General features: G+C 36.2%; 1 protein-coding gene across 11 annotated transcripts in view; it reads right to left on the reverse strand.

Moving 5' to 3' along the window:
• The window catches only part of RALGAPA1 (Ral GTPase activating protein catalytic subunit alpha 1), a 165,988-nt gene that overhangs the window by 93,166 nt on the left and 50,890 nt on the right, over nucleotides 1-21,932 (reverse strand). For 6 of the 11 annotated variants that reach the window (XM_060759103.2, XM_060759110.2, XM_060759116.2 and 3 more), the window contains exons 17-19: nucleotides 17,703-17,843; nucleotides 7,049-8,608; nucleotides 5,191-5,315 (exon numbers count right to left, since the gene is read on the reverse strand). In XM_060759103.2, coding sequence (XP_060615086.2) covers nucleotides 5,191-5,315; nucleotides 7,049-8,608; nucleotides 17,703-17,843 — 1,826 coding nt within the window. The remainder of the gene's footprint in view (nucleotides 1-5,190; nucleotides 5,316-7,048; nucleotides 8,609-17,702; nucleotides 17,844-21,932) is intronic. The other 5 variants (XM_060759159.2, XM_060759167.2, XM_060759182.2 and 2 more) reach the window with 3 other exon arrangements.

Consider the following 21,932-nt stretch of genomic DNA (forward strand, 5'->3'; position numbering starts at 1 on the left):
AGATAAAGCTCCGGGACCGGATGGGTTTACGGCAGGATTTTACAAAACGTTTAAACAGCAGTTGATACCTATTTTCAAAGTTATAGCGAATGAAGCTTTAAAATCTCGAAAGGTTCCAGACTCCTGGAAGGAGGCAGAAATAACTGTGATACACAAAGAAGGATCACCGGAGAATGATATTAAAAATTATAGGCCGATCTCCTTGTTAAATACGGATTATAAACTGTTTGCAAATATTATGGCCACAAGATTAAAATTTTTTTTAAGTAAGTGGATTGGAGAAGAACAAACAGGTTTTCTTCCAAATAGACATATGAAAGAAAATATACGCAACGTTCTAGATCTTTTGGAATATTATGAGACCAATCATCAAAAAGAATTTGCCCTTTTGTCAATAGACGCCGAGAAAGCATTTGATAATTTGAATTGGGATTTCTTCAAGATTTTGATACAAGAGTTGGATATGGGAGAGAAATTTAATAATGCAATTAATGCTATTTATGAATTTCAAAAAGCTAAGGTAAAAGTAAATGGGCAAGTGACTCAAGAATTTGAAATTACGAAAGGCACGAGACAAGGTTGTCCACTCTCCCCATTAATTTTTGTTATGGCAGTGGAGATCCTGATGAAGAAAATCAGAGAAGATGAAAAGATCAAAGGAACAAAAATTGGTAAATTTGAATATAAAATACGAGCGTTTGCAGATGATTTAATAGGTACAATTGAAAACCCGGAGAAAAATTTACAAAGTTGGATAAATAAAATAGAAGATTTTGGAAAGGTGGCAGGTTTTAAGATGAATATGAAAAAAACTAAACTTTTATTTAAGAATGTGAATAAGGAGAAACAAATAAAGATTCAACAACAGGCTGGAATTGAAGGTGTCAAGAAAATTAGATATCTAGGAGTCTGGATCACAGCTAGAAATGGACAACTTTTAAAGAATAACTATGAATTAGTTTGGAAGAAGATCCAAAGGGATCTGCAGAACTGGGACCGGCTGAAACTATCCCTCCTGGGTAGAATATCCTTGATAAAAATGAATGTATTACCAAAACTTATGTTCTTGTTCCAGAATATACCGATAATAAGAAGTCAAACTTTGTTCAAACAGTGGAAGAAAGATTTAATGAAATTCGTCTGGAAAGGAAAAAGACCAAGAATTAACTATATGAATTTAATAGATAAGAAAACAAGAGGAGGATTGGGATTTCCCGATCTGAAGACCTACCATGAGGCCTGCGCACTGTCCTGGATTAGGGATTGGATGACTTTAGACAAAGAGAAGTGCCTAAATCTAGAAGGTTATGATTTAAGAGTGGGATGGCACGCGTATATATGGTATAACAGAGAGATGAAGGAGAAAAACTTCGGTAATCATTTCGTGCGAGCCTCCCTACTACGGACATGGATGAGGTACAAAGCTCTTTTCTATAAAACAACACCATTATGGATTTCAGCAATGGAAGCGCATCAAAGAAGACTACTAGGATGGAGGACATGGCCAAGATACAAGGATATATTGGTGAAGGGGACAATAGAGATGAAATCATTTGAACAATTAAAGACTTTATTTAGCAATATAACTTGGTTAAATTACCTACAAATTAAAGACTATTTTAAACAAGATCAAAAAACAGGTTTTGATTGGAACGAGAATATATGGGATAGAATACTAAAAACACAAAGGAAAACGGTTACAATATTATACAATAAATTGCTCCAGTGGATGACAGAAACAGAACAGGTGAAAACCTCTATGATTAAATGGGCGGAAAATATAAGAAGGCCCATCCACTTTGGGGAATGGGAAAGGATGTGGAATAAAAAATTGAAATACACATATGCTATGGACTTAAAAGAAAATTGGTATAAAATGTTTTATAGGTGGTATTTGACTCCGAGTAGACTGAGCCATATGTATCAAAATGTATCAGATAAGTGCTGGAAATGTAGTGAGCAAGTAGGCACCTTTTACCACATGTGGTGGACATGTAAAGAAACAACAAAGTTCTGGTCTATTATTCATGAGGAGTTACAAAAAATATTAAAGAAAAGCTTTAAGAAGAAACCGGAATATTATCTTCTGGGATTTACAGATGATGACTGTAAACTGGATGAGAATGAAGATAAATTATTTACCTATTGCACAACGGCGGCTAGGATGGTTTTTGCCAAATACTGGAAGAATGGTGAGGTTCCGAGTATTGAAGACTGGTGGAAGAAAATTAAAGAAATAAGAGACATGGACGAACTAACTTTTTTGTTGAGAAGAAATGAAGGAAGAGTTTTGAGGAGGACAGATTGGTCCCTGATATATGATTATGAAAAGAAAGCTGAAAAAACAATGGGATGAGAATAGATATTAAGGTGAAGAAATATCTTGAAAAGATCCTGAGGTTGGAGTGGAAGTCGTTTTAGAATAGTTTGAGTAGTTGTATTGTATGTATTAGATGGTAGTTAGATATGGTGGGTTTCTGTGTTTTTTTTTTTTTTTTTTGTGTGTACCTCTCCCTTTCCTACTGTTCTATCTTCTTGTTTTTTGTTCCCCCTCTTTCCATGTGTGGATTGTGAAAAACTTAATAAAAATCATTTCAACTTTAAAAAAAAAAAAAAAAAAAAAAAAAAAAAAAAAATCCTGCAAATCTCTTGGGAAGACAGGAGGAGAAATGTCAGTTTTCTGAAAGAAGCAAAGATCACTAGCAATGAAGAAATGATCCTCTGCCTTCAACTTTGCTGGACTGGTGAATGTCCGATCACCATCTCCCAAAATATTTACTCTACTCACAACTTAAAAATGGAAAACAGAATGTTGGTGGATAGCAAAAGAGATTTAAAGATGGGCTTAAAGCTAACCTTAAAAACTATGGCATAGACACCCAGAACTGGGAAGCCCTAGCCCGCAAATGTTCTAACTGGAGGTCAGCTGTAACCAACAATCCTGTGGAATTTGAAGAGGCACGAATGGAGGATGAGAGGGAGAAACATGTCAAGAAGATGGTGCATCAAGCCACCATTTGTCAGAACCACCTTCAATCTGGAAATCGATGTTCTTGCTGCAAAAGAATATGCCAATCAAAAATATGTCTCTGCAGTTACCTATGTACCCACAACTAAGAGTTTACACTTAGAGGGACAATCATACTCGACTGCAGGTGGTAGCCTAAGACGATGACTCCGAGAGTCCCCCTTTCCTACACAAGGTTCCAAAAACAGAACCAGCATAAAACTTCCCATTCCAATGATTTAGTCAGGAGCAGGACCAACTATGATTAAGAACGAAGAGAAATTAGGTTAGTCTTCTCTAGTGCTGGATCTGGGAAAGATATCTGAAACAAAGATGGCAATGGCAACAATGAGTTACGGTTCATCAAAGAAGTCATTGTTTCATCTTGTGTAGGAGCAGATGCTGAAGTCTGGAGTTCAGACAATTGAGGCCGTAGAAGTAATCAAGATGCAAGTCTAAAGCCAGCTTTGATCCAGTCATAGTCATTCAGGGTGTGTGTGAAGGGGGAGACCTGGACAAAGTTGCTATAGAGCAGCAGAAAGTGAATGTGATGACCAGTGAGGTGAAAATGACGGACTCTGATTCCAATAATAATGTGGAGACAAAAAGTGCAGTTAGTCTCAGTAGTGGTATCTATTCCAATACAAAAGAGAACAGGATTGACAAGATCTAGAGAGCTCATGTCAGTAAACACATCATGCCAAGAAACATAAGAAGATGCAGAGGCCTATGACCAATCTTTGTGATAATGACACGCATAGAAGACTCCTCTATGGAAGAGACTAATCTCTAAGAATGAGAGTGAATACTACAGGATGAAGACTAAGCTCAAGGTAATTATCTGCAGGAGAAATTATGCTAAGGAGATTGAGAATGACTAGCTGGCAAAAGTGCAAAAGATGCACTGGTCAGAAAAAAACCTGTCTGATTATAATTCTTGTTGCAGATGCTGAACATGACATAAGGATCTGAGAACAGAACCCAGAACTGATCCCTGAAAGACACTAAAGCATAGCTATCATTGCTGAATTCTTTAGTGACTATTTGTTGACATTTATTGGTATTGTCAATACTGAAAGTGGTGGAACAGTCACCAAAAATACACTATAATAGGAAAGAATTTCTTTTTTTAACCTCCTGAATATCCATATCTCGGGGAACTTTTTGGTTATGCCAGAAGTTGCCATGGATTGTGCTGGTTGTTTTATGGATGATGGTCTTCAGCCTGATCCTGGAATAAAAGTGGAGGGTTATTCAGAGTCCCCTGCTGTGATACAGGCAGTAGTCATTGGTATTAAAGGAAATACCTAAAATTTGTAGAAATTTGAAGCATATAAACCCCCTGTTATGATTTGGTCATCAACCGTAATAAAGTTTACCTACTTACTACTACTATATTTACCCTTTCTGCTTTGGGCATTGTCATACATGGCTTACATCAAACTCTAGACTTTAATTATAAAATATACTGTTGAGGAAAGAAGCCCTCTCTACTTCACCTTCACCTTTGTAAATCTGAGAACTGCAGGTGTGGAAGAATTCTGGAAGTGGGGGAAAGAAAATACAGGCTGAATCTCCCTTATATGAAATGCTTGGAACCAGAGATTTTTTTTGATTTCTACTTTATTTTCCTTTCAGAATTTGGAATACCTATATTTTACACATAGTGAATGAGGAATGGGGGGTAAGGAGCCACCGATCCATCCCTGCCAGAAAGCCGAAGGGGGAAAGAGAAAAAACGGAAGGCGATGAGGACTACATTTACTCAAGGCCCCTATAAAAAGCAGAAGTCCTAAACACCTCCCTGACTATCAGAATACTTTCTGCCCCTTTTGCAAAGTAGCTGAAAAAGGATGGGAAAATCCTCCCCTATGTAAGTCTTTTTCCTTCCATCTCAGCTAGATACAGATAGTTTCCTGGGCACCCACTCTGTCATGGCCTGGCATTGGTGTAAGTGGGTGTCCGCTGGCAAAAAGTTTTGTATTTTGGAGTATTTAGCCAGATATCTGGATAAGGGAGATTCAATCTGTATTTATTTTGAATTTAGATAGGCATTCAATAAAATTAAGTAGAACATCACCTTATCACATACAATTAACACATGCTTACCCATGCTGTAATTTAATCATCAAGCATCATCATCATCATTTATCTTAACCTAAAAGAAAATAGCAAAAACTTACCAAAGTGCTGCCACTGCGTAGTCTTTCAGCTATGAATTCATCCATGAGGTCAGGAATATTTGTATTACTACTGCCATTATCATTACCAAGAGGGCTCTGCTTTTGGCTCATATCCTCTCTATTGGCTAAAAGCAAATGAATGTCAAGATATAGTAAAGCACATTTTTAGCAACAAATATTGTATATTCAAATAAATCTAGACAATGCAAAAATCACTTGCTAAACATGCAGTTAAAGTATCTTCTCTCCTATTTTTTTTTTAGGAATTAGTGCATCTAGCCTAACCCTTAACCCATCCCACCATCACCACTGAGCAAGTGTTAGTCAATTTCCAGTGTGACCTTGAAAAGAGCAAGAAAGCTTACAGATAAGCACTACTTCAAAGTTGTTAATGCTTGCTTTAAGCATACATTCTTCATTCCTCCATATCACCAATTGTGTAATACCCACTGCAACTATGCCTATTTCTGCTAATCAAATTGTAGACATAGAAGGTATGTTTCACTGCAGTACTGTATACACAATGTACACTGAAATAAATTAGTACACAATGAAAAAAGGACATGATAAAATAAAAAAGATTCATGATTGATGATAAATGTTGCACAAAACTACCCTATTTTCATGGTTACATTCTGGTATTTTAACCTTGAAGTTTCCAATTCCCTCACTCAATTTATCTTTAGTGATCTAGAGTGGCCCCTTCAAAGGATTATAAAGTAACAATGCTAATCAGAGGTATAATATAATCTTGATATTAAAATCCTGAGGCATTAATTTCAAAATATTATATAGATATTTTAAATGTCCAAACTGTCATTTTCCCAGGTGAGACTGTAATAAATACAGTATTTCAATAAATCACTCTGAAAGAATTTGTATACAGTATTACGGTCCAGACCACTGTGATATGCTTACAAAGGCTGCCCTAAGATGGCATTAACATCTCAATGCAGGATGCATTATGTAACATTCTGTTAATCATGCAATACAATGAGGGGAGAAGGCAAAAACCTACCTCACTGCTGAAAGTTAATTTACTGTTCTTTAGAGGTTACTTAACATGTCAAATAAGATGGTGATATTAGAATGACAGCCAGACTCACCCAATTAGCACATAGAGGCCTCATAGATAGCTCAAGAAAAACCATCATGGTACCTTTATGCACTTCCATGATCCCAGTAGAACAAAAGCAGTGACAGATGTTGTTACAAAAACAGTGCATCCATTCTATTGAATGCACAAGGAAAGCACTAAAGCATGTTTTAAAACAGCTCAAATAAAAAGGACGAAACAGAAACCTGTCTGTTAAGAAGGAATAATCCAAACAAAATTTTGATGTCTTCTTCATTTTTTTCCCCTTTTTGTTTGTATTTTCAGGAGGAGGAAGAAAAACTAACTGAATCTGTAATTGGCTCAACTGTATTAACTGATAAGGATGACATAGTTGAGATATCAGAACGTTTTCTGTTAGAAAGCACACACACATACACACACATATATATGCCAATTACATATACAAGATTGGATTGCAAGTCTGCCAAGAACAGACTTGTATGGACAGGATCCTTTGGTGCATTATTTACTGTATCTTCCTCTTCCTTATCTTAATTGTTCAGCAGCAAAGTGGTTTATTAAGGGTTTTTAAAGGGATAATTAGTAATTTAAAGTTCATAAATGTAACTTTTGCTTGAGAGGAAAAAATTCAGCTGGCCATACGCGCATGCAAAACCAAACAGGAAAAGCAGTGATCATCCCAAAGCCAGTTGATTGCTTTATAAGAGCTTGCTTCAGGTGCATTAAGCCAAACTGGTGCTGCCTTTCTCCTTTTGTGCTCTGCACGCTGTTAGTGCTCACCTGCAGCTTTCTTTCCAAAATAGCCCATTACATGACTGTACAGATCCCTCAGTGGAGCCTCTGCTGGCACTCTGCTCTGCCTCTGTGGGGAAACATTTGCCTTCGGCTTCGAAAGAGCATGTACAACAGATTTATAAACACCACCCAGGGAGCCCTGCTGTTGTCCCGACTCCTGACTCGATGGCTTAGGTGGGCTACGATTAGGCATCGGATTTATTCCAATACTTTCCTTCTGCAGCGTAGGTGCTGGAACTTCTCCTGATTCTTTAATCTGTTTACTACTAGCTGAAGTTGCACTGGTTGTGTCTAGAGGCCTATATATTCCAGGTCTGATTGCCACAGCTGCAGCAGATGAGCCGGTGCTCATATTGTTGCTGCTATTGCTGCTGCTGCTGCTCCCACTATTGAAACCACTGAGTTTACGGAGCCGCGCTTTCCACGGGGCCTCTTTGTTTTCTAGCGGATTATAAAATTGAACGGATTCGGTAGATGGTCTAAAAGTTACATGTACACTGTTACGCTTTTTAGCTGCTATTTTCATGATTTTAGCTTTATGGGTTACCGTTTCAGATATACTTCTCTTAGTAGGTGACACTTTGCTCATGCCTGTAATGTGAGCCATTTCTGGGTTAACCAAAGCTTTATGTGGTATTTTCTTTGCATGCATAACACTTGTGTTGGTTATTTTTTCATTAAAGAGGACACTCTTATTCTTTACAGCTAATACTGTTTCCATAGATACATCTACATCAGTGGCAATTTGGCGGTATAAATATCTCTTCCGTTCCTTGTCACCAGGGCTACACGACCCTTGGTCAGGCGGATTTTGGCTATGTCTATCAATATTTAATTGTTTCACTTTATCAGCTTGGTTTCTTGTAAAACTGTCTACTTGTCTAGGTGCAATGTTACTTATAAAGCCACTTTGGTTTTGCTCCAGTTGCAGCTCTGGATTATCAACACTTTCTGCGTTAGTGATACTACTAGTACATGCAACAGTCTGGTTCGTACTCTCTATTCCATCCAATGGCAATTTATCAATCCTATTTATTCCTGTGTCAGCTTCATGAAGAGCAGACTCATGTTTATCTATTTCAATGCTACTGCAAAGTTCTTCTTTTTCTTTAAGATATTCTCTCAGAGATGAAAGAAGATCATCTTCACCTTCAAGGTCAACATACTGGTTTTGTTCAGAGGCTGTATCTGAAAGTTCTACCGAGCTTACTAAATGACAGAGATGGTCATAAATACTATCCCCAACTTCCAGAGAGGACTCTCTGCTATTTGTATCAGTAACATGACTTTCAGTGGATCTACATATTGAAGAGGCCTCTGTGGAACTCTGTAAGCTTGGAGCATGATGAGATGAACCGTCAATGACAGGAACTGCACCTTTGACTCGTTCAACTGTGAATGGTTCCAGGATGTCAGATGTACTGCTACTTCGTGGAAGTGGCTGCTCTTCATTCAGCGCGTCAAAAACTTCACTAGGTGTTTCCTCGCTCTGTGAAAAATGTCTGATGCGAGGCGGACGTGGAAGGATCTGAGCATCATCCATGTCTGTAGAAAAAACATTTGCTTAGTATTTATTATATCTTACATATTTCATTTATTATAGTTTTATTCATTCACTACTCAGTAGTCATAATATGCTTTAAAAAGAAGACAAAATATTTCCTTAATAAGAAAATATTATCGTATAAAAACCTAAAATGTTGTTAAACATATATACATCTTCATGTGCACACACAAACTCACTATCTAGTATCATGTGAGATAATCTGAGTTAGACCGTTAGAACAGAGTCTTAAAATGTTAACATGCATGGAAACAGACAGCAAGATCATGGGGGATTTGGAAATGTTATTAAAGCTAGGGCTGTGCCAATGAATTACTAAACAAATTTAATTCACAGATATTCATTAAAATAATTACTTTTTATACTGCATAATTGCAAAAATACTTAACCACATAACTGAAATTTTATACATAATTTACATCGGTCTTCCACAATGTTGTGCCCTTCATACATGTTGGGACTTTAGTTTCCATGCTGCCCAGCCAATGGCATGGGGGAGATAGGTATTCTATATTGTCTAATACATCTGTACATGCAGCAAACTGGGGCAGGATGATTCAGTATACAGAGAAAGATACATGAAGACACTTATAACACACACAAAAATCTATGTAGCTAGCTTGAGATAATAACACACACAAAAATCTATGTAGCTAGCTTGAGATAATGGGTATTACGAACATAGACATATTTGTGTTCATTGTTGTTTTCAGTACTATAACATAAAAAGTGACAGAAGGCAGAATATTTCCCCTTTTCTGCAAAAGCAAGAAACATATGCATATTTCCCTCCCCACTCAGGCTCCAGGTGGGATACTGGCATTTTTTTTTCTTTTTAAAAAGAAAACACTGAGAATTTAAGCATTGGGGAATAAAGCTATGATAGTCTTCCAAAGGATCTAATAAATCTTGAACCTACTGCTTACGTTGGTAACAGAATTTATTTTTCCTTGAAACTGCCAAAATTATATCTTCATTCTAAGAATGTATCCCTTATTCCCCACTAGGCTGGACTACAAACTGGAAGAACACGGGGAAAAAGAATACTTACTGTACAGCCTTTCTCCTTTGCCCCTGCTGTTCTAGATATCAGTCAAAAGTAATATGCCTTCTTTGGAGAGAATGGTGTTGGAAGGAGAGATACGAACTAGCTATATCAAAATTTACAAATTGAAAAGCACTGGAGAACCAAAGGAACTCTCACGAACAACACAAACTGTAGCAACCCTTCACAATTTCTTCATATGTTGTCAAAAGTTGACCTCATGTATTAGTTCAGGGAAGGTTTGGGGTCCAAAATTATGGATTTTGATATGACCCGTGGATAAGTTGATGGTTATTCCACAGAGGGGGGAAGCCACTAATGCCACGTAAGAGGGTAAGCTGGCCCAGGTCATTGATGCAATTTCTACAAGCAGGCATTCAAAAACAGCCAGGCACAGTGCCATGGAGGAGAGGATAGAGGGGTGGGGGGTCGACGCTTTTTAATGTTTTCCCTGGACAGACTAATCTCTCACCATTCTCCATTCCAGAGAAGGGGATGGATGTTTTTTTGGATAGGAGTTAAGGTACACTACTCACACTGACCTATGGATAGGTTGACCCAGGTTTTTTTGTGTTGATTTTTTTGCTAACATTTCTAGATTTATATGTAAATATATGAGAAAGTCCAAGGCGAGCATATACACATTATATATGGCAATAGTCCTTCCACTGAATAAATTATTAAGGGTGCTAGTGTTCTTATCAATTCATCCTTTCGGCAAGCCTTTGTACTTATGCTGTTTTGAGTCTTTTAAATTTTTCCTCCTTACAAATATTCTTGTATTTGTTTTATTAAAATATTTGTCGATTGTCTCTCAACTCACCAGGGCTCCTAACACAATGTGCAACCAATTAAAAAATCAAATAAAACATTATTTAAAGTAATGATTTAAAATGAAACTGTTTTTAAAAGTGAATACATTATTTATAGACCAAAGGACATGTATAACAGCATAGTCTTATGTATTGTCAGAAACACAAAGGAGAAGGCACCACTCTGACATTCCTTGGGAGGGTGGTCTACAACTGAGGAGCCATTACTCGGAAAAAATATATGCATTGGTCTTCCTCATAGTGTGTGTGTGCTTTACAAAAACAGAACAATGCACTACACTATTCTACACTCATACACAAACAATATTGTTTTGCTTTAATACTTTAGTTGGAAGGCACTTTCAATATATTTAATCTTATTTGTATTCCATTCTTCTCCCAGCATAGGACCCAAGACAACATGAAACACAGATGAAACAGAATCTAGTTACAATTAATGGTAACTGGAAAAGGGTTTCAAAATAATGAAACAAACTATTGTATCTAAAATAGCACTAAATTAAAAACAGATTAAAAGTAATTAAAACGTAAGACACAAGTGAAAGACAAAAGTAAAGTAAACCTCCTCCACAGTAACTAGTTATGGTCAATGCAGGTGGAGAAACACAGAAGAGAGGACAATGCAAATAACTGGGAGGATTCTACTCCCAGGAAGGCCCTCCGTCACACCCTCATCAGTCATATATCTCAAAGAGGTAGGATTTACAGAAAGCTCTCCTCTGAGAATCTCAAAATAAATGAAGTACAAAGTGTTGGTTTTGACCTTTAAAGCCCTACATGGTTTGAGTCCAGGTTACCTACAGCATCGCCTTCTTCCGTACAATCTGCCCCACACAATTAGGTCCTCGGGGGGGGGGGGGGGGGGGCAGTTACTCCAACTAGCCCAAACCCGACTGGCAACCACCACCCACAGGACCTTTTCACTGGCTGCTCCACAACTGTGGAAGGACCTGTTGGTAGAGCTCCAACAGCTGGATCATGTCTGAAGCTGTTGGGATTTAAAATACAAGTAAAGACCTATCTCTTCCAGCACGCCTACCCATACAGTTTTAATGGTGAATTTTATACTCCACTGTATGCCTTGTTTTTGTTTTGTGTATTTTGATATGTATTGTATGAAGGTATGTTTTAATATGTGTATTTTACAGAGTGTTTTAAAATTATTATGTGTTTGTTTAGGTTTTAGTAATGCTGTAACCCGCCTCGAGTCGTGAGGAGAGGTGGGCAAGAAATAAAACTATTCTTATTGAAACTATTATATGGAGAGATCAGATTTTTTTCAGATAGGCTGCTAGGCCAGCAAATCAAGAATGAAAACTTTAGACAAATAAATAGTAAAAGTGAAACTTGAGCAAAAAAATCTAATTCAGCAACAAAGATCTGTATACTGCAAACTGTCAAAGAACATATTTGCTCTCAAGATTTTGATCACCTAAAGCAGACCAGTTTTTTTTCCTTAGGATAGCAGAGGATTAATGGAGAAATGTATCTATTTATAGTCTTATTTTTAAGTATATATTATTTAGCCAAAAAATATATCAATACATATGGTTTTGTAGCAATTTTGTTAGAATTTGCCTAGACTAGCTTTGCAGAAGACTTTGTATCAATCCAGTAATGAAATAAGTTCCCAAAACTATGGGCTAAGAGAGGACAACGAAGATTATTTAAAGGAAAGTGGTTTCAAACAAAAATGTCTAGTATTTTAAAATATAAATATTATGAATTTATACATTTTATATCCCTTTTAAAATCTGATTCACAAGTGGTTGGTTATATTTTATTTAACACTTCAAGTATGCAAATCATAACACATATAGGAAATAGAGGGGAATTATATGGATTATTAGTCATGAGGAATCATGGAGAATGCTCTTTCGGAAGGAAAGGGGACTGTTGTATGAAAACCTCAGTCTATGAGAAATATGTGTTCATTCTTCATTTTGGCTGAATGCAAACTAATCAATTTGTAATCTCCTAGTTGTCTACTGTGGGAGAAGGCTATCTGAATGGTTGAAGTAGTTGTCCTGATATTTGATCTCATTAATATGAATGGCTCCAGACTGAAGACAGATAGAAGTATCACTTACCATCATTCCTTTCTAAGCCTGATTGCTTTTTCTTATCATGTATCAACACAATATTGCACTTTTCCTAGATTACATTAACAATGCCAAAATGGGCTCAGCAAAGGGTCATAAGATCCATTGTAGTTGGCTTATCCTGTAACTGTCTTTCCTGACTTATATGTGAGTTTCAGGATTCAATCTCTTTAATGCATTTATTTAAATTTATAGTTTTCCCTTCTGCTTAAACAACACTAAAGGTGTATAAAAATAGGAATAAAACAAAATTACAATATAAAAACAGATGAATAACAATTTAAAACACATCAACAATAAAGAAAATCACACCAAACCCACTGAAAGATCATCAGCAGGAATACAGCTTCAATGTTAAAAGTATGTCTGAAGAAACATTTTTTGGCACCCCAAAAACACAAAAGGGGTCGGTTTTATCTCTTTGATAGGGCTTCCATAGTCTGGAATTGATCACCAAGAAAATCCTCACTAAACATGCTTCCCAGAGTAGTGAAACAGAAAGGAGGGTCTTTTCCTGAAGATTAAAAATCTCTAGTTGTCTGCTTTATTTCAGAGCGACTTGTTTCTGCGGGGCACAGACATTCTCCCAAATTCTTAAAAATTGAGAATTGATCAGTTATTTAAAAGATAAATTGGAAGACGCCACATAAATTACCATCTCCACTGAAGCATTTTAAAATGCATACTTTACTTGTATATATTCAATTAACTCAATGTGATCCAAATGTAGCTCTGTTAAAATTATGTGTACATTTGTATACCATCTGATGTTTTCAGGATAGGTTAGGGATCCTGGATACTAATACTGCCACTATAAAGGAACTGAACAGAGCATTTCTGATCTAATTCTAGAACCAAACAGAAGCAACTATGACTAAAACAAAACAACAACTTTCTCAGCTCAGGGTGAAATAGCAATTATTCCCATTAATTATAAGTGAATCAGTGAGGATTCCTTTTCCATTAGTTCAGTTGGCAAAGACTCTACGAAGATGAGAAGATCGGGATATAAAAGTTTTAAATAAATAAAATAAATAAATAAGACTAAAAATCCTTTCCTGTTTAAGAATCCTTCTCATATTTATAAATAAACAAGTGCAATCTGAGATTATGTGGCACTGGAACTCCATTCAACCACTTGTGTGACTTCTGTAAGCAGTGAGTTGCACCATCATTTATTTAGGTGCATCACAGCAAAGGAGTGAAAACCAGTGATGGGAGAACTCTATATAACTTAATGCACTCTCACTCCCTTTAAGCAGGTCTTACACACTTCAGTGAATGATAAAAACTGATTAATCCTGTTAGAAGAACTGAGAACAGGGTTGGCATAAATACAAATGTCAATTGTGGAAATCGAGAAACTGTCTTCTGTCACATGCATCCTGAAGGTAGACTACCTCTAGTAGTGCAAGAAAGAATCATGTAGAATCATTGTATGCTGTGACCAAAACTGTGACCTCAACCTACTGTGAGAGTGATCATCAGTCCAAGAACTAATGTTATAATAGGGTTGAAGTAAGAAGGGACAGTTTCAATGGACAACTGTAAACAAGCACTACTGTTACATTGTTTAGATTAGAAGATGATGAAACAATCCAACAAACATCTGGTGTGCCAAGCAAAGATATTGAGGATGCACAAATGTGCCTACATGTTACAGCACACATGTGGATATTGTTTAGAGTAGAATGTTGATTATTAACCTGATAGTGCCTACAGTTACAATTCATTCTGGCAACAAGAGGGCTTGTTACAGACTGCAACTGATTTTTGGTGTTACGTTTGCCTAATTTAACCTCCTGAAGCTGAAATGTCTCAATGTTAAATAGTAGTATACCATGAGATATCCACTGGATAGCTTCAGGCTTGTAACCAATCTAGTTATAAACAGGCATAAGCTTTTAATGTTCAAAAGAAAATGAAAGTAAAATGACCAACTTATAACAAATCTAACTTCACAGGATTACTGACTGATGCAGTCAGGATGGAAGGCAAAGACCCAATTGTACTTTGTGTGTGCTGTCACATCTAGGATCTTTGTTTTAATAAGATGAGAGAGATATTTATATAAAGGGCGCATAGCTGAGATCTCTTAGCTGACTGGCCAAATGGAGGTTGGGGATTGTACAAAACATAAGCTTTAGTGGCCCCAAAGAAACAAATTTCGCTCTCAGCAAAGCTAATCCACTCTTGTTGGAGTTCATAAACTGAACTCCAACAAAAACTTTTTCTTGATGAAGCTAGTTAACTAATACCCAAGCAAGTGCAGATGTAGGAACATTTGTAAACAGACATGCTAGAAGAGGGATTGTAACACTGCTGTAATTCTGAATGAGGTAAAAGTCTTGTTACAAGAAGCGTGTCTGTACTTTCAAGATCTATGTTAGCTGTTTCACTGTTATTAGTATTCTGACAATACATATGAGTATACAGCTGTAACTCATCCTCCTACTCATTTTCTTGATAGACCCAAGCTGAAGAGTACTCAAGGGGAATGCAGATGCTAATTTGACTATTGGGAACCTAAGTGACCAATATAGTAAATTTCAGAAAATTTCAGACAGATCAACAAATATAAGGAAAGGAACCTTCAATCTTTTAAAAGATATAGTCTTGGAAGAATGATGCCGCATTCCTCTTGAGTACTCTTCAGCTTTGGTCTATCAAGAAAATGAGTAGGAGGATGAGTTACAGCTTTATACTCTTATGTATTGTCAGAACACTAATAACAGTGAAACAGCTGTCAAAAGTATCAAAAGGATTATCTCAGACCTGAAATGTCAAAAGGAATATCTCAGACCTGAAACACTGAGAAACAGAGGGAAAGTGACAAAACTGCCTTCATACTCTCTAGAGAGCATTATGAGCAACATTATTGTAGTGAATTGGGGCACATAGTAGTGGATGCGTCCCTTGATCTTCTAGCAAGAAACTTGTGCTGACACTGGGCATGTGCCCATTCAACTGATAGAGCCTTTCCTGGGTGTCTGCCTTCTCCTTTCCATCTTTAAGTACAGGTATACCTCTGTTGACAAAGTCACCCCTAGTTATTCCTTCCTAACAGAAAATTTGGAACCAGAGGCAGAAATAACTTGGGAAGAATAACAATAGGGAGGGACTCCTATGCCACAAAAAAGAAGAAATTCCAAACCATTTAAGTAAAACTAAAAAAACCCGTATATGTTTTAGATTAAAATGAAATGAAACAAAGAGATCAGGCAAGCCATGCATGTGTTTGAACTTGAACTGGGAAAGCACCTTTCAATATATATTGAGAAGTGATTTGGTTTATTTCACCAGCATCAACTCTTCCTATAATGTACATTTTGGTAGCCAGACTTCTAGAACTATGCTTTTTAATGTGCTATGGGCAGCTGAAGCTTTGCCATTCACACCTGCCTAGTACGGAAGCTGTTGCTCACCTTGCCTGTTGTATACAGGCACAGACATTCACAGCAGATCACTTAGACTAGAACCCTATTCTTTCCCAGCTCAAACTTTAAGGTATTTGTTTACTGCCAACACATTACTATGACTTTATACCAAAAGTTGTTTGTTCAGCCCTCCTTCACCTCTCAATGCCCATGTTGCTAAAAGATTTCCAGCTACAAAAAAGAAAAAGCTTGAAAAAGGAGAGCATGGCTTAAGATAAAAAGAATGTTTAAAAAGGAGAATCTTTGTCAGAGGATGTGTCCACTGAAGTATGCCTGTATCATCAGATGTAATTGCTACAGTTTAAACACCAGCAACCCCCCCCCCTTCCAACTATGTGCTTTGTTTACCACTTTGCCAGATGAATATTTCTGGAATTTGAAAACTTCAATTGTCTTGTAATATTTAGGTTGGCCGAATAAAAGTGTAACTGAAAGGTGGATTATGGGAATTCAAAGGAGAAAAAGATAAAATTTGGCCATTAAGCATACAGTACTAGTTTTCTTGAATACTTCAAGTAATATACTGAACAATATAGCACATTACATGGGAACTGAAGTTAAAATTATTTACTAAAGTTTCCTTTTCTTGGAGTTTTGCAAATCTCTAGAGATGGTAAAGGATTTCATTACTACAAATATTAGGAAAAGCACAGTGTTTGGGACACATGGAACCTCAACCCATTTTTGTGCCCCCCTAGTGACTAGACTCTGTATTTATAAAAATGGGCAAAAATTATTGATGAAATGACTGAAAACACTGATTGGAGCACTGTTATATGATAAAACACAGCAAAACCTAGCACTTAAATAATAATGCAAAACAAAAACAAAGACAACATTTATTCAAAGTACTTAGAAGTTCAAACTTGCAGTCACTACCAGTCACTTCTGTGCTGCCTCTTCAGCCGTTTTGATCTGAAAGTGCCACGCCAGGGCAAAAATGGTCATTTCTGCAGTTGCCCATTCCATCAATAGTATCTGCTAGTAGTCTAAAGGGCTTATGTGTCTTTCCTTTCGAATCCTTTCATGGAATTTTTTATTGAGTCTTTACCATAGTTTTCTTTGCAAGACTTCTTTCAATTATTTTTAAACTTTTGTTTATTGCTGTAAGTACTCTGTTTTTTGGCTACCATGCATAGTTAACATGCATTTATCAATGTGTTTCCTAAGACATTCATTTAAATAAGCAGTCAAAAGAAAAATAAAGCCATAATACTGATAAACTGAAATAAACAACAGCGAAACAGCAATGATGTTGACCATAAAGTATGTGGAAAATATCCTCAACATCTGTGTTGAAGAGCCTTTATGATAAAACTTTTCTTCTTCCTTCTCCTGTCCTGCCATTTCATGAAGAAATTTTATTTCAAAAGTATCAGATACTTGTGTCAATTCAACTTTTTAAAATTCAGCTGCAAAGGCAGAAAATTGCATTATTTTCAGTGTAATTGGCACAGCACTAGCTTCTCACAGTTCCAGAATGAGCTGTAAATATAGCATATAACATAATTCAAAATATTACTTCTTACTCTTTTCCCTATTTCCTCCCCACCCCAAAATATTTTACTGTGAAAAATGCAGTGGTTATGCAGATTTTTGAAAGCAGAAGGATTAAAAAAGTGAAAAGGGGGTGCAGAAATTAGCAGAGGTGGCACTACCTGAAAGCTCATCAGAAAGGGGAGTGAGAACAATATCAGGCAAGAAGGGTTTGGAAGTATGGATCAGAACAGGAGCACTTTTAGCACTGCGTATATAGGCCGATGGTAGAGCACATTCACCAATGGATCGGCTTCTCATGGCTTTAAAAAGGAAAAGAAAGAAGTGGGGAAGGAAAAAAAAAGAAGAGTGACTATAATGAAAGGCTGTGTCACAGAAAAAGCAGCAACAGAGAAAACAAAGATAAAAAGGAAGAAAATTTAAATTAAAACATTTCAGCACGGCAGATATTGGCAGAGCTGTAAGGAAAAAATAATCAGTGGCACATACAACATTTTGAGTTTATTTAAATGCAAGACAAGAAATAATGCCTAGATTTTCACAATTACCAGTATCCTGCATTCAAAATAAAATACTAACAAACAAGTTCTATCCATGTATGTTCACAAAGATGTTCCACAAAATTAAATGGAACTTAGAGGTTCATAAGTATGTATAAGACTGGAACCTAAAAGGTATTTTTTACCAACTGGGTTTTTAAAAAGTAAATTGAAAGCCACAGCATATATGAGTGCAATTCTATACCAATAAAGCACATGCTGAACCTTGCTTTTATCTAAGTTTCTTTGTAGAGACCATTAATTACAGGAGCTAAAGTGAAGCATCTGCATTGAGTTTCAAATAACAGACAAGAAAAAATAGTATCTGTTCTTAAAAACTCAAGAATTAAGGGCAAGAGTGAAACACTGAAAATACTTATCCATTCATATGCTCCATCTGTCCATGTGAATACATAAATGAATAAAACATGGATGGAGAACATGTGGTCAACCAGATGTTAGGGGTTGCAACTCCCTTCATCCCTCATCACTATTTATGGCAACTCCAGTCCAACAATGTTCAGATGACCATACGTTTCTTAACCTTGACATATGGAATATAACATACGATCTGGGCAATATACAACTATAGTTCTATGGTTGGATCCAGACAACATCAGATTAACACAGGTTCCATCTAAACGAATGGGACATCCTGTGAGTTTAACCTAGATCTTGTGACTTCATTTCATAGCAGCTGAAATCAGTGGGGCTTTACTGCGACAAATTTAGTTTGAATACAATCAATACGGGGTGATGATGGTGACTCCAATAATTAAAGCAGCAGATTCATCAGCCACTGCAATTGTGGAAATAGTTTCTCAAAAGCTATACTTATGCTCAGCTTATGATACTAATTTCCATATGCAAATAAAATCCATGAATGACTACACTTTTTCTAAATGTGGTATCTTGAAATAATGTATTCCATTTCATTCCTACTAGACTTCTATTAAAGGGCTACAGAAGACTGGCTGCAAAATGAGAACATTAAATATGGATTTGTGTGTGCGAATCCCCTTCTAAACTAAAATTAAAGATATTTTTCAATAACACAATACTAGGGAAGCATAAAATAAAACAAACAATGAACAAAATAGCAAAATGTGCCACCTAAATGGAAACATTACAGCATGAGGCAGAAAAACAAACATAAACGGCTTGTAAAAACAACACTAAAATGTAACTTTTTGCCTGGCATAAAAATATTTTTAAAATCTAAACTGCTGCACTGATATTACTTGCACCTCACAACATATCTATTCTAAACTGTTAAAACAGTAGTTTAAAATGTTACTACATTATCTCGTTGTAGCAATGCACAATAACCCCTAATTACACCCTAAACAAATAATTTGAACTTAGACTGCACTATTAACTGAAGTGCTAGTGATACATTCAACTTAGCACAACCTGCTTTCTTATTTTCTTACAGTTTTTAAAATATTGTACTACTAATTCAATTTGAATCTAAAAAATGAGGTATAAGTTTGAATTCTTGCTTTATTTTATGGAACTGAAATGCTTAAACAATAGCTTTAATACAATATAGTTGATTTATGTGTAGAATCTTGGGTTTCAAAAGGCAACCTCACACTTTATATTCAGCAATATTTCAGCTTTGATAAATCAGATTTGTTTGGTAAAGTTACTTTTCCACTTTGATATTTTATACTGTACATATTTTTTTGAAGAATAGTAGTAGAACATGATTTTAAAAAATAAATCCAGGAGGAGATGCTACCAAAAAGAATAGACAAGACAAAACAATGAAAAGCCTTTTAAAGACATGCAGATGTGATCAGATATGATCACTCTTTGTTCAGTTGTGTGTGGACTCAGGGAATTGTTTTAATCATAGGACTGCTATAAATGAAAGCCAGCTTTATGTCAAACAACAACAAATTCACCAGGCACAAAAACTCATGCTATTGTTCCCTTTTAGGGTTTTCTTCTACAGTTCCTGATCCTGAGGGCATATGGCATTGCTTGAATACTGTATGAAAGCTATCTAGGTTTAAGCAATAGGATCTAATTGAATGTAATTAAAACCAATACATTTCTGTGTGCTACTAATCCAATTCTAAAATATGATAACCAATAAATACAGCTCAAACCAGTGATATTCTAAGTAGTGGTCTATGAACTGCTGCCCATTCCACATATCATTAGATACATTTCCTGGCATGTTTCCAGGAAAAATGCATGAGTTGTAACCACTGGATGTAAATATGGTACTGGTCCCTGGCACATGGGGCAAAATAGCCAGGCCACCACAGCATCACTGAGAATCACTGATTTAAACTGTGCCTTAGAATTCGCGCTTCCTCTTTTGAAGATTAGTCAAAGTTGAATAATAGTTTGGTGCCTGGTCATAGGAGTCACATAGCAGAATAACTTAATGTTAACAAATAATTTAACTCTGTTTTTATTGCTACAACACTACATAAACATCCCAAATCAATAAATAACAATTAAAATGATCTGGCATGTCTTCCTGAATGCCAACTGCTCTATTGATTAGACGAGAAAGAACAGTCCACAATAGTTCCATACAATTAAGCCAATACATAATATTATTTATTGTTAGAAATCTGATACAGGTTGGATATCCCTTATCCAAAATGCTTGGGATCAGCAGTACCCTGTATTTTGGCTTTAAAAAAATATGTTGGCATATCTGTATTTGCATACACATAATGTATTGAGATGTCAAGAATTTTGAGGAAGCACCAGGGGGTGTGGTGGCAGCCTTAACTTCTCTGTTTTGGCAGTTTCCCAGCCCTTTGAAGTAGGTTTTTGTGACATGGCAGGTGGCTGCAGAATTAACAGAATCAGTTTCTGCCAAAAGTAACTATTTATTGGATACTTCCCAATATCAGGCAGCATTAAAGAAACAACAAACAAAACAAAAAGCTCTGACTAATAACACAAGTTGAAAGCTGGGGCTACGTAGATCTAGAATCTTTCAAACAGGTACAAAATTAATATGCGTGAGGCACAGATATCACAAAGACTAAATACAATTCTGAATTATGGGCACAGATATGCACTACATAGTTTTCAAATTGTAGCTGGTAGAAGAAGCCAATCACTGAGGTTCTCTAAATGTAAATGAAACAGATTAAGTTTTTTAACCCTAAAATATTCTGTATTGTTCTTGTTTTAGACATTAACATGCAGAAACCTTTAACAAATTATAAAAAAATTAAACCAAATAAAAGCTGTTAGTCTTTAATATCAAGTTATTAAAACACAGAATAAAAGCTGTTAGTTTTTAATATCAAGTTATTAAAACACCAAATATGATCATGGAAGGAAAAGGACCGCAAAATTAAAATGTGATAATTTGCCAAAAATGACAAAGATGACTACAATAGTAAAGGCATAAACTTCTTCAAAATGGCCTTGGATAAAAGTAGATTAGAAAAGAATGAATGAAGTATGTGTGATATATATATAGAGAGAGAGAGACTTTAGAGCAGACCTGCATAACCTGTGGTTCTCCAGCTATTTTGGCCTCCAACACCAAGAAGCCCTAGCCAGCTTGTCCAACGGCCAGAAGTTCTGGGAGTTGGATTCCAAAACAGCTGGAGGATCACAGGTTGTGCAGGCCTGATTCAGTGTGATATTGGAGAGATAAAAGCTAGATAATGCTTGAGAACCAATGGCAAATTAGATTGATGTCATCAATCTTCCAAGCTATGTAAAGCATACAACTGATTTTTAGGAAAAATGAATTCCATTCAAAAGCCCCTAGAGAACACAATCTTAGCCACTATGGATGTGGAATCCTGATACCCTAACATCCCATGTCAGGACTGACTACAAGCCAACAAGAATTGCTTCCTG

The sequence above is a fragment of the Anolis sagrei genome, chromosome 1, assembly GCF_037176765.1.
Source record: "Anolis sagrei isolate rAnoSag1 chromosome 1, rAnoSag1.mat, whole genome shotgun sequence".
Lineage (NCBI taxonomy): Eukaryota > Metazoa > Chordata > Lepidosauria > Squamata > Dactyloidae > Anolis > Anolis sagrei.